At 40.9% G+C, this 15,382-nt stretch overlaps 1 protein-coding gene across 1 annotated transcript in view; it reads right to left on the reverse strand.

Moving 5' to 3' along the window:
* Window positions 1-478: 478 nt before the first annotated feature.
* The window catches only part of kcnn3 (potassium intermediate/small conductance calcium-activated channel, subfamily N, member 3), a 208,950-nt gene continuing 194,046 nt past the window's right edge, over window positions 479-15,382 (reverse strand). Inside the window, exons 8-10 of the mRNA XM_088328117.1 lie at window positions 15,145-15,272; window positions 8,394-8,463; window positions 479-1,932 (exon numbers count right to left, since the gene is read on the reverse strand). Coding sequence (XP_088184243.1) covers window positions 1,519-1,932; window positions 8,394-8,463; window positions 15,145-15,272 — 612 coding nt within the window. The 3' untranslated portion in view covers window positions 479-1,518. The remainder of the gene's footprint in view (window positions 1,933-8,393; window positions 8,464-15,144; window positions 15,273-15,382) is intronic.

Raw genomic sequence — 15,382 nt, forward strand, 5'->3', positions numbered from 1 at the left:
GAAGTTTTTGTGGAAGTGGACTCTCCTTCCGAACAATCATTTTCCTTCCTCCTCCATCCCTCTCACCGTCCATCTGCGCCTTCTGCTGACCACCACAAAGGTAAAAAATCCTATTCATAATTCTTTTCTTTATCATTTTTTAAATTTTTACACGTTCATGTTAGCGTAATTTTTCGTACAGAAGATTACGCTAACACGAACGTACGATTAGCCTCGGTTACATTTATGTTTTTTGTGTCTTAAAGGTAAACAAAGGTAAACATTCAGGGTGTTGGAACGGATTAAAACGATTTAGATTATTTGTAATGGGAAAAGTGATTTCTGTGTTCGAACAAATCGCTTTTCGAACAGGGTTCTGGAACGGATTATGGTCGAGAACCGAGGTTCCACTGTATATATACATATATATATATATATATATATATATATATATATATATACATTCCAATTATTTTTCGAGATAATGCATTTTGAAGATGACATGTCTTGTCTTCTGTGACGTCATCAGATTAACACAGCATGCTTGGGAACCAGTCGCCATATTGTTGGAATGGGCCTTAATATATAGTTATTATCCTACTGAATATTATTCAGTCAATTATTGTCTGTTTCCTATCCAGGCTGATTCAGAAAATCTAACTGCGACAACATCCACTGTGGATGTTATTGAAAGCAGTTTGTGGGAACTCAAAACTCGGTTTGTGCTAAAGTATATCACAAATACACTTAAAAATAAAGAATGCAGTTCAATAGGGAATAAACATGTGATATTTGCATCATCGATGTAGTATTTGCATTGCAACATCTATATTATACAACAGTGAATATATTCACCAAGTCTGTCTTTTGTATGTCCCGTTCCAAACTTTGTGAGTGATAAGCGAATTGGGCTTAATAACGAAAAATTTAAAATTACCTCTATGAAAAAGGGATAGAAACTTAGGAAAAGGGTCTTAAACACAACCTACTGATCTGTGTTCAGGAAACGTTCACTTCTTCTCTCTTATTTGCCAATCTCAAGTTCTCCCTTGTCTCACTAGCCTCAATCATTGGTTGGTACTTATACGGCTGTATTTCTTATTGCTGGCACTGTAACAGTTTGTTTTAAGACATATCTGTCAGAGCCATTAGTTTGTTATTATCAGCCATAAAATCGGGGACAATGAAACTTTGTCCACTTTTTCGGAGCTGGCCTCACATGTTGTGTTAATGGGATTTTGGAAGTTACTTCAATGATGTCACAGCTTTACCGGAAACAAGCCAGATGGGTCATCTTTGAGACTACATTTCTCGAGTCCCCTGGTCCGTGGAATATTTTGCAACATATTTGTATAATTTTGGTGAGGAACACTACTCGTTCTTTGCTTGATTAAAAAAATGGCTGTTTGGGATTACCTTTAAAAGTACCCCACCTCTCCAAAAAGTGTCATCACTCCCGCTGGCGCTCCCATTCTTTCTCCCAGTTGTCCTATCTTCATCAATTTGAGGGGCTCATTTGTCACCCTTATAGGGGTTCTCTCAGCAGGTGGGGGCGTCACCATTCTGACCCGCTTCAGATCTCCTCTCTGAGCCCGGTAGAGGAGGCTCCGATGGTGGTAGTGGCGGGGCAGGAGGAGGGGGCACAGGAGGGGGCACATGAGGAGGTGACCCCGGCGTAGTCACCGCAGGGGTGGAGGCTGGCGAAGTAGCAGGGGAGATTGAGGCATTTTCCCCTCTTCCTGCACCTCCCCCCGCATCCCTGGAGTCTCTCTCCCGGAGGAGGTGCACCAGGGCGGCGTGCTGAGCACTGAGGGTGGCGGAGAGGTGCGCCGGCAAAGCATTGAAGCCGGCTGTCAGCTGCTCTACCCGCTGCTCCAGGGACAGCATCTGGCGCTCCAGGTCCTCGCTGCGGTCGTTGAGCTCCGACATCAGCTCGTACATGACGCTTTGCATCTGGAGGGAGGAGGACCCAGGATGAAGAAGGGATTCACTTATTTTGCTTATTCAGTAGTCCCTCGTATAACGCAGGGGTTATGTACGAAAAAGAACCAGTCATAGGCAATGTTCCTTCTAATTCTCCACGGGTCTGAGCGTTCACACAAAGTCGGTGAGCAACACTTGAAACAACAGTGAGCAACCATAATCCCAAGTGTGGCAAGATAATTAATTATCCAACATGTCCAAAACTTGACATCAAGTTACATTTTGCTAAGTTTCCGGCAATGCAAAATTATTTTTCTCTTTTGAAAGAATTGACTCATGTACTATTAAATCGTTCATGCAAAGGTTGTACGGCTTACAAACGTCATTTGTTCTTACAATTTTTTCACAAGATATCCATTTCTTTTTATTTCCTGATATATTTTGTTGCATAATATTAACATTTTTGGGGGCTTATTTAGTCGGTTGTAAGATACAGAACTGTACTTAATCACATTTTTTAGTGGATTCACAAGATTCACTTGATATAATTGGAAATTATTTGAATGCAACACACACTTTATCTTCTTTTTTCCGTGTTTTTTTTCTACTTTTTAAAAATTCCTTAAAAAAAAATCTCATTGTGTTTATTTTTTCCGAGCTGTTACTTTTTTCTTTTTGTTCTCCATTTACTTTTTTCCTACTTTTCTTTCTTTTCTTTTTTCCTGGCTTTTTTCTAAATTTTTCCTTCTTTTTTTCTCTTCCTTTTCTTTCTTTTTTTCTCAGCTTTTCACTACTTTTTCATTTTGGTATTTTTTTCTTTTTTGTTCTATTCCCCCCTCCCTTTAAGTCATTTTGTGCATAATTTTACATAGTATTTGGTCATGTTGGGATTAAAGAAGCAAAAACAACCTGAAGAGCCGTTTAGGACCCGAGCCGAAGAAGCCGGTTCTCGACAAACTCTACTAACTTTACTCAACTTCGTTCTACTTCGACTTCAAAATACTTCATTTAGGACACAACGTCGGGGGAACCCGTGTATTTTTACCTTCATGCACTGTAACTTTGACTTAAGTCGCTTCTTAATTAGTAATTTTGAGCCCTCATTTTTGTGCGCTGGCTAGATTTTCTTGTGCGCTGAGAATGTGCGAGCAGCGCGCAATTGCGCGCGTGCGCACGTGCGCAGCGTAGAGGGAACACTGGTGATAGGTGATATCTGTGAAGTAAAAAACCTTTATTTTATTATCTTTAGCATACAATTAAATACTCTACTACACACTCATACCAAAGAACCAACCTTTTTTACAGGCTCTATCAAAATACAAAACACAATGCATGACGCAAATCCGTGAAGTAGCAAAACTGTGACAAGTAAACTGTGTTATATTGTGAGATTTTGGTATTTGTTGACAAGGACCTATGAGGAGATTGTAAACCTGAGTCGGGAAATACTTGCATGCACACTTGATCAGCCTATCAAAATAGCTTTCATTTTGTATCTATCTATCTACCCTGGTCATATCCCTCGAGAGGGGTAACCGACAGCAAGAGACACATACAAAAACAAAGAAAATAAAAAAGGGAAAAAATAGCAAAAAACACACAAAAATCTTTGGACCATGGCCAACCCAAATGCCCAAAACACCCAAACAAGTTAAGCACCTCGGCACCTAAGTTGGTCCCTCCGGATGAAACGGGACAGAAGAAAGTGGCCATGTCACTTGGGTCAGGGTGACACAACACACTCTTCAACAGCAGGGCCCGACAGCTTTCACTGGTTTACCCCTGCCGCATCATACGTGTCTAAACATCCCACTATCCTTTCATAACACCTCTCCACTCATTCCTATCACCAACAAGAGGTCTAGCTTCCGCTATATTTAGACCTCTTTCCACTCATAACACCATCCATTCACGTCAATCGCGGCCTTCCTCTTGGTCTTCTTCCATTTACTTCTGCTCTGTAGATCCTCTTCAACATTCGCTCTTCATCCATCCTCTCCATGTGTCCAAACCAACCGAGCACTCTCTCATCCACACGCTTGCTCAGTTCCACGACTACTCCAGTTCTGTCTCTCACAATTTCATTTCTCAATCTATCCTATCTTGTCACTCCTTTCATACTCCTCAAACACATCATCTCAAAAACATTTAATTTCCTTCTCAAATCTGTGTTCATCTTGTATACCCATGGTAAAAAGAAAATACTTCAAATGCACTCTCAAATTTGTTGGGTCAAAAACAAGCCAATTTGGATCAAGAGTGGGGCAATCCGCTATTGACCCACAAACATAGGTTGACTTTTATCAAACCGGAAAATTTGGTGCCTTAATACAAAAAACCTCGAAATTTGGGATTTTATTCTTTCAAAATTAACTCCCAAAATTTAGTTGTGGGTTGGTCTTTTGTTGACCCAGCTCGGGTTATTTTTCAGTGTTGTCATGATTACCGATATGCTTCACCTGTGCCCGCTCTTTTGGCGCCAACTGCCTCGGACTCTGATTGGCTCTCTGTCCTATCTATCCCCTGTTGTCAGTCCGTCTGCGAACCTCAGTTTACACTAGGCAAGCCTTTTTATTCGACCCTGACTCCAATCTGTTTTTTGCTCCTGTCTGTCCCCGCCTTCGACCCGTTTTTGATTCTGACCACGTCTACTCTCCTTTCCTGGCTTACGACTCGCTTCCGACCCCGACCAAGTTTTTGCTCTCCTGTCCCAGCTACTGACCCGTTTTCCGTTCCCGACACCGCCCTCGCTAGCCGCGGAAGTCCCAAGAGCGACCTGCTTCCCGCGTCCAGCAATTACCGGATCGTGGGCGCCAACCTTTCTCTTTCTTCCATTAAAACTGAGCAAAACGTAACGCAAGTGGGTCCTGTCTCCGTTCTGGTCTTGACAAGTGTATAAATGGTTCAATGTGTATCTTTCTGGCTTGGGCCACAGATCTTCTCCCTACAGTGTGTGGAATAACTGTTTAAATGACAATGTTTTTTTGCACAAATGTCTTTCTCTTCTACAAGTGTAACTGGAAAATGCCCCTTCAAAGCTACCGTAAGCTTGTAAACCAAAGAAAAGCCATGCTAAGTATGGCTAAACAGTACTTGAAAAGCCTGTAGTGACCCTTCTTTTTCTCTCCACGACTGTTGTTGGGCCTTGGGGGAGGTTTAATCTTGTTATACAATGTGTAAAGGACAATATTGTGTTGTTTGAATGTAACAAGGCGAGACACTGGAAAGAGCCGACATATAAATAGGCCGCCTGAGAGGAATGAGTAAAGAACGTCCGAGGTGGAGCGGATGCAGGAATAAAGAAGAGGCTTGATGGAAGTCTCTGGAACATTGCGAGAGTGCAGAGAATGAAAAGAAGGACTACACAAACAAAAAAAGCACATATGTATACACACAAAACACACACAAAAACACACTGGTACCCTGGTGTCAGATCTCACCCACGCGGTCACAGAACGCAAAAGCAAAACACTCTTCTCTTCTCTTTTTTTCCTCCTCACATTCCCACTCAGTCATCCCTGCTCGGTAGCACTTGTTCCGGTTGCCACGGAGAGACAAACGGGTGGGTCGTCATGGCGATGGCACAATCTGCACGTTTTTAAATAGGTTCCTCTGTGATAAGTTCATTCTGTTTATTCTGTTCTATTCATCATCCAGTAACCGGTTAAAACCATTCGGTCATGCATTTGCACATTTGTAGGGCCGAGTTGGCCACCATGCTTGGGTGGGCGGCCAAGACAGTAAAGTGATACATCTTTAGACGAGCACCTTTACAGACAAGAATTTCGATACGCGGGTTCTTTTGAACAAAAATCTCACTCGCTTTACAGAGGGAAATCCAGTTCACAAGCCGTCCCAGAGGCTACCACTAGAGCAGTGGTCCCCAAACTACGGCCCGCGGGCCGGATACGGCCCGCCTCCACATTTGGTCCGGCCCCCTGAACAATACCAGAAAGATTGATTTTTTTTCTTCATCAATGTGTATTTGTATTTCATAATAAAGTTGGACTTTTGCAATAAAATGTTCCTTAGTTATGAACTATTTTCATTATTAACTATTAGTTAGTAACTATTTTATACGGCGCAACAAGGGTTGTTGACAAGTTAAAATGTTATATTTTGGGATTTTGGTGTTGTTTTGTAAAGCAGAAAAAGTGAAGTATCAACATATCACCACTAGATGGCATAGTCTCACAGGTCAGAGAAGGGTGTTTTGGGCAAGTCTCATGGGACCTCACGTTATTTATTGAGACTTGTTCAAGAAATCACTCTTAATGTCAACAAGTAAATGGTGTCGTGTGAGACTGACATTTACCATCTATTTTGCAGGTAAAACAACAAGAACAAAAAAATAAATAAATAAAACAAATGAACCCAGAGAGGGTTATTTGGTAATTATTTATTTTATAAATAGTGTTATTTATTTCCTGGCTTGGGCAGCACGGCGGGGCAGTGGTTAGCGCTTGTGCGGCACAGTTCATGTCATGGGAACCTGTCGTGGGTTCAAATCCAGCTCCAGACTTCCTGTGCGGAGTTTGTATGTTCTCCTCGTGCTTGCGTGGGTTTCCTCCGGGCACTCCGGTTTCCTCCCACGTTCCAAAAACATGCATTTCAGGTGAATTGGCCGGTCCAAATTGTCCCTAGGTGTGAATGAGCGAATGAGTTGTCTGTCCCTGTGTGCCCTGCGATTGGCTGGCAACCAGTTCAGGGTGTCCCCTGCCCACTGCCCGGAGATGGCTGGGATGGGCTCCAGCCCCCCCGCGACCCTAATGAGGATAAGCGGTACGGCTAATGAGATGAGATGAGATTTCCTGGCTTTTTTTCAGTGAAGAGCCTAGAGAGGGTTATTTGGTTATTATTTATTTCATTAATAGTGTTATTTATTTTCTGACTTTTGTTATGTGAAGAATCCAGAAAGGGTTATTTGATTGTGGCTTTCTGGAAAACAATACATTTTTACATTTAGGCACTCCTGCAATCATCACACTTTTTCTGTTACAAACTGACCCCGGCCCCTCATCAGAGAATGGAAAAGTTATGTGGCCCCCACAGGAAAAAATTTGGGGACTCCTGCACTAGAGACTGCTCAGGACCTCTCACCGTCCGAGTTGGTGCATGTGCTTCCCACCATCAGACACCCGATCTCGCCTAGGTGCTTATATTACGCAGCAAGTTTGTTTTTATCGTATTGAAAGTCCTCTTTGTGACCCTAGCCATGAGTTCTAAAGAAGATAATCGTAAGGTATTTTCAGAGAAGAAAAAGAATGATGTCCTTTGAATTGAAGCAGTAAATAATAGACATTCATCATGTTTTTGTGAGTGACCTAGCTAAGTAGTACGAGCAGTCAATATCTCCTATTTGTACACCATAGAAAGAACAACTATCAATGACGATGAAGAGACTTGGTATTGTGGATATTCGACAAGAAGCTAGCAGAAGATAGCGAAACAGAGAGCAGAAGTCGTTGTCTATCTACAAGCAGATAAAATAAAATGATGACTCACAACACGTGGTAAGCTTTCTCTCCTGGCTTTGATCTCTTTGATCCCCGGCAAAACTAACATAAAATGCGAAATGAAACTAAATCCAAACAGCTTGCCAACATCATTTTTGCCGTTCCATGTATTCCGTTACTCCCCAAGCCTGCACAAAATTTAGTCATTTTATTCATATTTAGTTAATTTTGTCTTTTATTAGCATATTTGGTATTGGAGTAATCCAAAAGTAATTGAAAGTAATCCAGTTAAAGTAACCCTACCCAACCCTGTCTACAAGAAACGTAAACTTGGGCCAGTGTTACTGGGTACAACCACATTGTATATCACCGCCAGCCATGACTGATTTGAGAAATTCAAGACAACTGGCTCTGTGAATGTGGCTTGGCATCAGGAAGCAGCGAGTGCAGGTTACAAAGTATCATGCCCGGTCCTGCGGTCACCTCTCTCGCAATTGAAAAAAAAAGATACAAAATCAAATTCAAGAAATATAATGAAATTAGAAAGATATTTCAATACATCTTGAAAAGGAGAAAACATTTAAATATAGTAAATAATATAGTATATAAGTGATTCTAAATCTGGGAAAATTAAATTACGATGCAATGATTTCTGTAGTTTTTTTTGTTTTATTTATAAAGTTTATTCTGTCTTTAGAATTAGACACCAGTAAACGTGATAGTGTAGGATGCTAGTTCGTTTTGACTATTGTTGCGCACCGTTTTTCATTATTTTGACTATTATGCACTGTTTACATCATTGTCGTTATCGACCAATCATGTTGCTGTTCTCTGATTTCCACACCCCTGATCTGCTTTTTGTAACCTTGAAGATTTCATAAAAAGAGAAGGTGCAGCAGAGGGCTGAGAACGGGGATGGACAATTCCTTATAAGGCTTCTCTCCTTGTTCTCCTTGCAATTTTCAAATCCAATGATGTCTTCTCTCCTCGTTTCGAGTGTCTACTAAATTTTAATTTCAACACGATGCCGCTCACCTTTGACAAGTCCACCAGCGTGTTGGCCTGGTCGCTCAGCTTCCTCTGCTCCATTTTCACACTGCGTAATCTAAACACACGATGAAAAAAAATGCAGTTGAAAGAGTACACAGTGGCCGGCACGCCAGATTAATCCCCTGCGGTACGTGTGACAACAACCTGCGAGGTCACCTTTCCCCAGCTTCACCTTTTGTCGCTTCCTACGTACCGATGCGTGAGCGGGCAAACATTTTGGAACGCCGTGTCTGTTCTCTCTAGGGCGCCATTGTAAATCAAAGACACCCGAGTGTAAGCAGTATTTCTGAAAGCTCTGGTGGAATGAATATGGGTTTAAAATGACCGCTTGAGGTTAAATGAACCAAGGGAATAATGATTATCGATTTTCCACAATATATGCACTATTCCGTGTAATATATTTTTCATTTATTAGGCACATTAAATGTAAACGACAGTGACAGCTACCATATTTATTGTGTGTAACTGCATTTTATATACTTGTATTCTATACCGGTTCAATGATCAATCAGATGAAAATGTCGCTGTCATGAACCAGGAACGGAGACGGGACCCAATTGCGTTCGTTTTACTCAGTTTTATTCATAAGAGGAAAAGGACTTGCATCTACGATACGATGATCGTCAGTCACGGGTAGCAGATAGCTGGAACGCGGAAGTGGCACTTCCGTGTTGAGCGAAGGTAGTTGTTGACAGTGAGAAAAAACAGGTCGATGGGCGGAGGAGCAAAAACATAAACGGGTTCAGAAAAAGGTCTGCAACGGGAATCAGACGGAAAACAGGGTAGGATAGAGTCAGGAGTTACAAAAGTTTGCCTAGCGAGTGGCGTAGGTTCACAGACGATCCAACGAGTGTTGTCAGGAAGGCGGGGGTTCAAAAAAGAGGAAACGGCCAATCAGCGTCTGCGGCTGTTGGCCCCAACGGAGCAGATTCAGGTGCCCCGCATCAGTAATCATGACTTAATTCTCAAAATCACCGTGTGTAATGGAAATTTAACCCAGGCTGCGACAATGTGAGCACTGAAATGTAACCACTAGACCACTATGGATATGGATGACATTGAAAATGCATTAGTTTTGATCTCACGATCACACCATTTTCTTTCAGGGTGCCAGAAACGAATGCAAAAAGCATGACATGGGAAACAACTCTTTGGTGCTTCTGATGATGAATTGAACTTTGCGTTTTTTTATATCTTTCAGGATGACTTTTCTTTTTCTCCCTTCTGAAACATTTATTTCCTGCACCAAGCAAAAATTGTCATGATTACCGATGGGAGGCACCTGATCCCGCTCCTTTGGTGCCAACTGCCCCGGACGCTGATTGGCACCCTGTCACTTTTTAAACTCCCGTCTCCCTGTCACCGGTTGTCAGTCCTTCTGCGAACCTCAGCTTATGCTATGCAAGCTTTTCGACCCTGACTCTCTCCTGTTCTGATTCCCGCCTGTTTCCCGGCTCCGACCCCTTTTCTTGTCTTGACCACGATTTTTGCTCCCCCGTCCCGGCTACTGATCTGTTTTTGCCGCTCTCGACACCACCATCGCTCGCCACGGAAATACCACTTCCGCGTCTGAGCAACCTGCTACCCGCGACCAGCGATCTACGGATCGTGTGTACTATCCTTTCCCTTCTTCCCCAAAACACCATGAGAAATGCACGCAAGTGGGTCCTGTCTCTGTTCTGGTCTTGACAAAAAATAGTGTGATAATGCGATAAAATTGAATACCTTTTCATTTGTCATCTGTATCGCTGGTGGTCTAGTTGCTAAGTGCTGTGGTTCTCACCGCTGCGACGTCGGTTAGAGTCTCGTTGTATACAATATTTTGTGATTTTGGTCAGCAATGTATTTCAATTGATCAATCATTGCACAAATACGGTAGTATACCTTAAAACCTCGTGGAGTGACGCGCACGTTTGTATGCTCTATGCCAGGGGTCAGGAACCTATGGCTCATGCGCCATATATGTCTCTTTTCGTAAGTACGTCTGTCTCAGAGATAAAATGGAACGCCCACATTAGAGGTAACATTGGGCCTAAAAAACTCAGCCCGACCCGACCCGAGTTGCGGATATATAGACCCGAACCCGACAAAACTCGACGGAATAACTTGATTTGATAAAGAGGAGAAAATATTATTTGGATTAAGTGATTTGGAGTTAAACTATTAGTTTAGAAAGTACGTTCTTTATATAAATAATTATTTGAGTAAAAGTAAGTACATTCTATGTGGATACTAAATGAAGAGAAAAAAAAACGGCGAGAGAAAATCCCGATTGACTTAATGATTGACATTTTAACCGCGATCCCGGCGCAAGTTTCAGCCTGGGTTTTGGCTGGGCATGGTCCCAAAATCTTACCTCTAGCCCACATTTATTGACTCAATTGATTCTCGCAGAGCCGATCGATGCAGGTGAGAAGCCGAGACAGTACTGATTGCTGACTGGGTTCGGTTTTCACTCCAATTTACAATCAAATATCCACCAACAGACCCAGTTTCGGCTGGAAATTGCTAATGAATCCTTTATTAAACAATCTAAGTTCATTGTTGAGACACTTTTCGATAAAAAGCCACATAACAAACATTAAATACCCAGAAGCTCTAGCAATTTGATTGGGTGAGAGGTAGGTCTGGGCGGAGCTATACTGAACACATTCCTTCTCGCCCAGCGCATCTGCACTCAAGGTCGATACGTCGAGATCCTCGTTTGCAGAATGTTTTTGCAAAAGAACTTTGCTTGCACCTTGAAACCATTATTTATGAAAAAATGAGCCTCAAGAAGTAACTGCGGAAGGGGGATACGTTGTAAGTGGTATATTTATATTGATATAGGACCCAGGTTCTGATTTCATCATTGTTTCATACAGTTTATCAAATTATCAAACGTCACACAGTGAAAAAAACATGCTGGAGTGTGTGTTTGGCGGTTTTGTTAAATTTTGTTTAAAAAAATATGCTGTGACTCTTTTTAAAAAAAAAAGCTAACATTTTTGCTTTTGTGGTTCCTTGGGTGGGGAGCACGGCGGCGCAGTGGTTAGCACGTGTGCGGCACAGTTCTGAGGTCATAGATCGAACCTCCTGTGTGGAGTTTGCATGTTCTCTCCGTGCTTATGTGGGTTTCCTCCGGGCACTCCAGTTTCCTCCAACATTCCAAAAACATGCATGTCAGGTTAATTGGCCGGTCCAAATTGTCCTTCGGTGTGGATGAGCGAGTGAATTGTCTGTCCCCTATGTGCCCTGTGACTGGCTGGCAACTAGTTCAGGGTGTCCCCTGCCCACTGCCCGAAGACAGCTAGGATGGGCTCCGGGACGCCTGAAACCACACTGAGGATAAGCGGTGCAGATAATGGATGTGTCCTTGGGTCAAATAGGTTCCCGACCCCTGCTCTATGCATTTCCAATCTTATCAACCGTATTTTGCTGTATATAAAGTGCGCTGGGTTATAACACCATATTAGGCCAATTTAGGGTTTTTAGGTACGCCTTATAGGTTGGAAAACATTAATCTCCCGACATGAGACACCGGCGTGGTCACCTTGCCCCAGCTTTACCTTTTTGTTGCTACCTGCGTACAAATACATGAGTGTAAACATTGGGGAACGCCGTGTGCTCTCCCTCTACGCCATTGTAAATCAGAGAACACCTAAAAATATATTTCTGAGAGCCCCGGTTGAATAAAATAAGAGATCACTATGACCGCCTAAGGGGAAATAAACGAAAGGGAATACGATTAGTTCTAAATAATTTTGCCAGGCAATTATAAATAAGAGCCAAGGCGTTCTCGGAGCCAGAGCACGATCACTAGAGAGTTCTGATCATTTGGAAAAAGAAATCAGATGGCTTTTATAATCAAGTGCTGAGTGACTGCACTTCTAGATTACCACATTTGGGAAATAAGTCTATTAATGGATGCAATGGGGCGGCATTTGCTCTGGAGGTAGCGTCTTGGGATCACAGGTTCGATTCCCTGCTCCTCCGTGTTATATGTCGGAGTGTCCCCGGGCAAGACATTGAATCCCTAATGTCCCCGATAGCAGGTAGTTGCCTTGCATGGCTTAGGTAGTGTGCAAAAGGGAAAAGTGTGAAGCACATTGTAAAGCGCTCTGGGAGGTCTTCATTGACTTGAAAAGCGCTTTATAAATGCAGACCATTTACATTTAATGGATATAAAAGGTCTGGTGGATTTTTCTGCACTTTATACCTGTCAATTTAAGTAAATGATTGAATGTTTTTTACAATCATCGATTAATTGATTTATTTGTTTCTGTGCTTTAATATGAAAAGGGGGTAATTATAAATTATTTTTTTGTTCTGTTTTTACTATCGGACACATGCAAAATCGATGGCTGAGAAAGACAGGGCTGTTTGTTATTTTGACTATTATTTTTCATTCTTGTTATTTTGATTATGTGTTATTTACATTGTTGTCATTATTGGGCAATCATGCTGCTGTTCTTTGATTTCCACACTCCTTAGGGATGATCTGTTTTTTGTAACATTGGCAATTTAATATATAGAAAGGTCTCAAGGGAAGGTTTTTAGAACAGGTTGGACTTTCTTATATGAAGGCTTCTATCTGTCCTCCTTGCAAATTCAAAATCCATTGATGTCTTTTCTCCTTATTTTGAGTGTCTACTATATTTCAAACTTAACAATACCATTTTATACATTTTTATTTTTCAACAGTGGTTCGTTTTACTGCCTCTTCTCCTTTGTCTTTGCATCTTTTTTAAAATATTAGGTTGGCAAAGGCCAGAAGTCACGTAGGGCAAATAACTCCAATAATACATTTAATTCAGAAATATATTACTACATTAATAAAATTAATAAAAAAATAAAAAAATCAATAGAAATAGAAACCAAAACCTAAATAAAGAAATAAAGTATGAAACAAATACAAAAAATACCAGTAAAAAGTTGAAACATAAAACCGTAAATTGAAAAAACAAAAAAAAACAAATATAACTCAATAAATCACTGAGAGTTAAAATATAAAGTTGAATCAAATGAACTCCAAAACAAAATATAATAAATTCCCAAAATATAAAAGAAAAAATGTAACCAACAAGTATACCTACATAAATAACCAAAAGCAAAACGATGAAATTCCAAAATAAATAAATACATTCTGAAATTTAATAAAATCAATATTATTGGAATCAAAACTTTGCTAGATGAAGTAATTAAAAAAAACAAATACAAAAACCTTACTTAAAACATGAAAAAAAAAATACCAGAAATGGAAAAAACAAAAAATATAACTGAAATAATAAAAAAGGTGAAGTAACAAAAAATAAAAATACAAATATATAACAAGCAAATCAAACCCATAAACACACATACATAAAAATGGGAAAAATACAAACAAAATTGACAATAAATTAAATGAATGAATGAATGCATTGAATTTATTACAAATCAAAAACACATGCCCTCTTTTCACATTGTTTTTTTTTTAATTTTGCTATCAGAATTATATAGCGTCACAAAAAGTTATTTAAAGTTATTTGTAGCCTAAACTATCCCTCCATATCACAGATTGACTGTTAAAAAATATAGTAAAGTTATATAATATTCTCCTGTCAACTTATACGTGAACATTTTTTAATCATTTCTAATTGTGTACGCCGTATTTTTTGTTCAGATTTTTAAAAAAATATCAGAAATTAATTTTGTTTTTACTCTCCAAAATGGGTCTTGTTGTGAGTAAATATGTCATGGTCGCCGTGGCGACCGGTCTGCCCCGCCCCCTGGGCACCAGCTGAAGCAGATCAGCTAATTGCGTGGCTGCTATTTAAGGTTGGGTGGTGGGTATAGCGGGGGTTGGCTCATTACACCTTTTCTGTTCTGTTATGCCTTGTCCTGTTTAGTTTAAGTCGGAGGAAACCTGTACCTGACCATTCTGAGTGTAAGAATGTTTTTGTTCTGTTTTGTCCCGGAGTTTTTGGACAACTTTTATTTTGGTAAATAAAAGCTTTGATCGTACGCAATTGAGTTCTCCCTTCCTGCCTCCTGCCTCCGTTCTGGTCCGGTCACCACTTCCACCTCGTGACAAAATAGGTATGGCGTTGTGTTTGTAAGCAGGGTTTGGTAGGGTTACTTTAACTAGATTACTTTCAATTACTTTTGGATTACTCCAATACCAAGTATGCTAATAAAAGACAAAAGAAACTAAATATGAATAAAATGACTACATTTTCTGCAGGCTTGGGGAGTAACGGAACACGTGGAACGGCAAAAATGATGTTGGCAAGCTGTTTGGATTTAATTTCATTTTGTTTCTGTCGCGTTTGATGTTAGTTTTGCCGGAGATCAAAGCCAGGAGAGAAAGCTTATCACGTGTTGTGAGTCATCATTTTATTCATATTTAGTTTCTTTTGACTTTTATTAGCATATTTGGTATTGGAGTAATCCAAAAGTAATTGAAAGTAATCCAGTTAAAGTAACCCCACCCAACCCTGTTTGTAAGGTTTATAATGGCTCAATAAGGGAAGCAAGTGGCTTGGGTTAACAGGTATGAATATTTTGTACTTGTATGCCAATAAGCGCATTGGGCACACTGATCAAAGCTTTTGTAATAGAACAATCCACGTCGATTACTCGTAACTGCATTTGCCTGGATGAACTTTGAGCCGACGATGATTCACTGAAGTCGTGGGCAACCCATTTCAAAGCTAGCTGGAGCGCTACGTCCGTGTGTGTGAGCGAGTGGGCGTGTAATGCTTGCTAGCGCGCTTACTGGTGAATGGCCTGCAGGAACTTGCGCTGGTGCTTGCGGACTCTGGAGTGGTCGATCTTCTTCATCAGTTTGGTGTGCTTGTAGATCAGCCAAGTCTCCCTCAGCACGTTGGCCGCCGCGTTCTTTATCTGCACACATGAATGCATCGTCATTAGCAACCAGTGTTGAGAGTAACATTCTACAAAGGAACGCGCTCATGGAAAGCAATTACCGCATATTCTGGACTATGAGGCATACC

Source organism: Urocampus carinirostris, chromosome 2 (genome assembly GCF_059441175.1).
Source record: "Urocampus carinirostris isolate Australia breed hairy pipefish chromosome 2, RoL_Ucar_1.0, whole genome shotgun sequence".
Lineage (NCBI taxonomy): Eukaryota > Metazoa > Chordata > Actinopteri > Syngnathiformes > Syngnathidae > Urocampus > Urocampus carinirostris.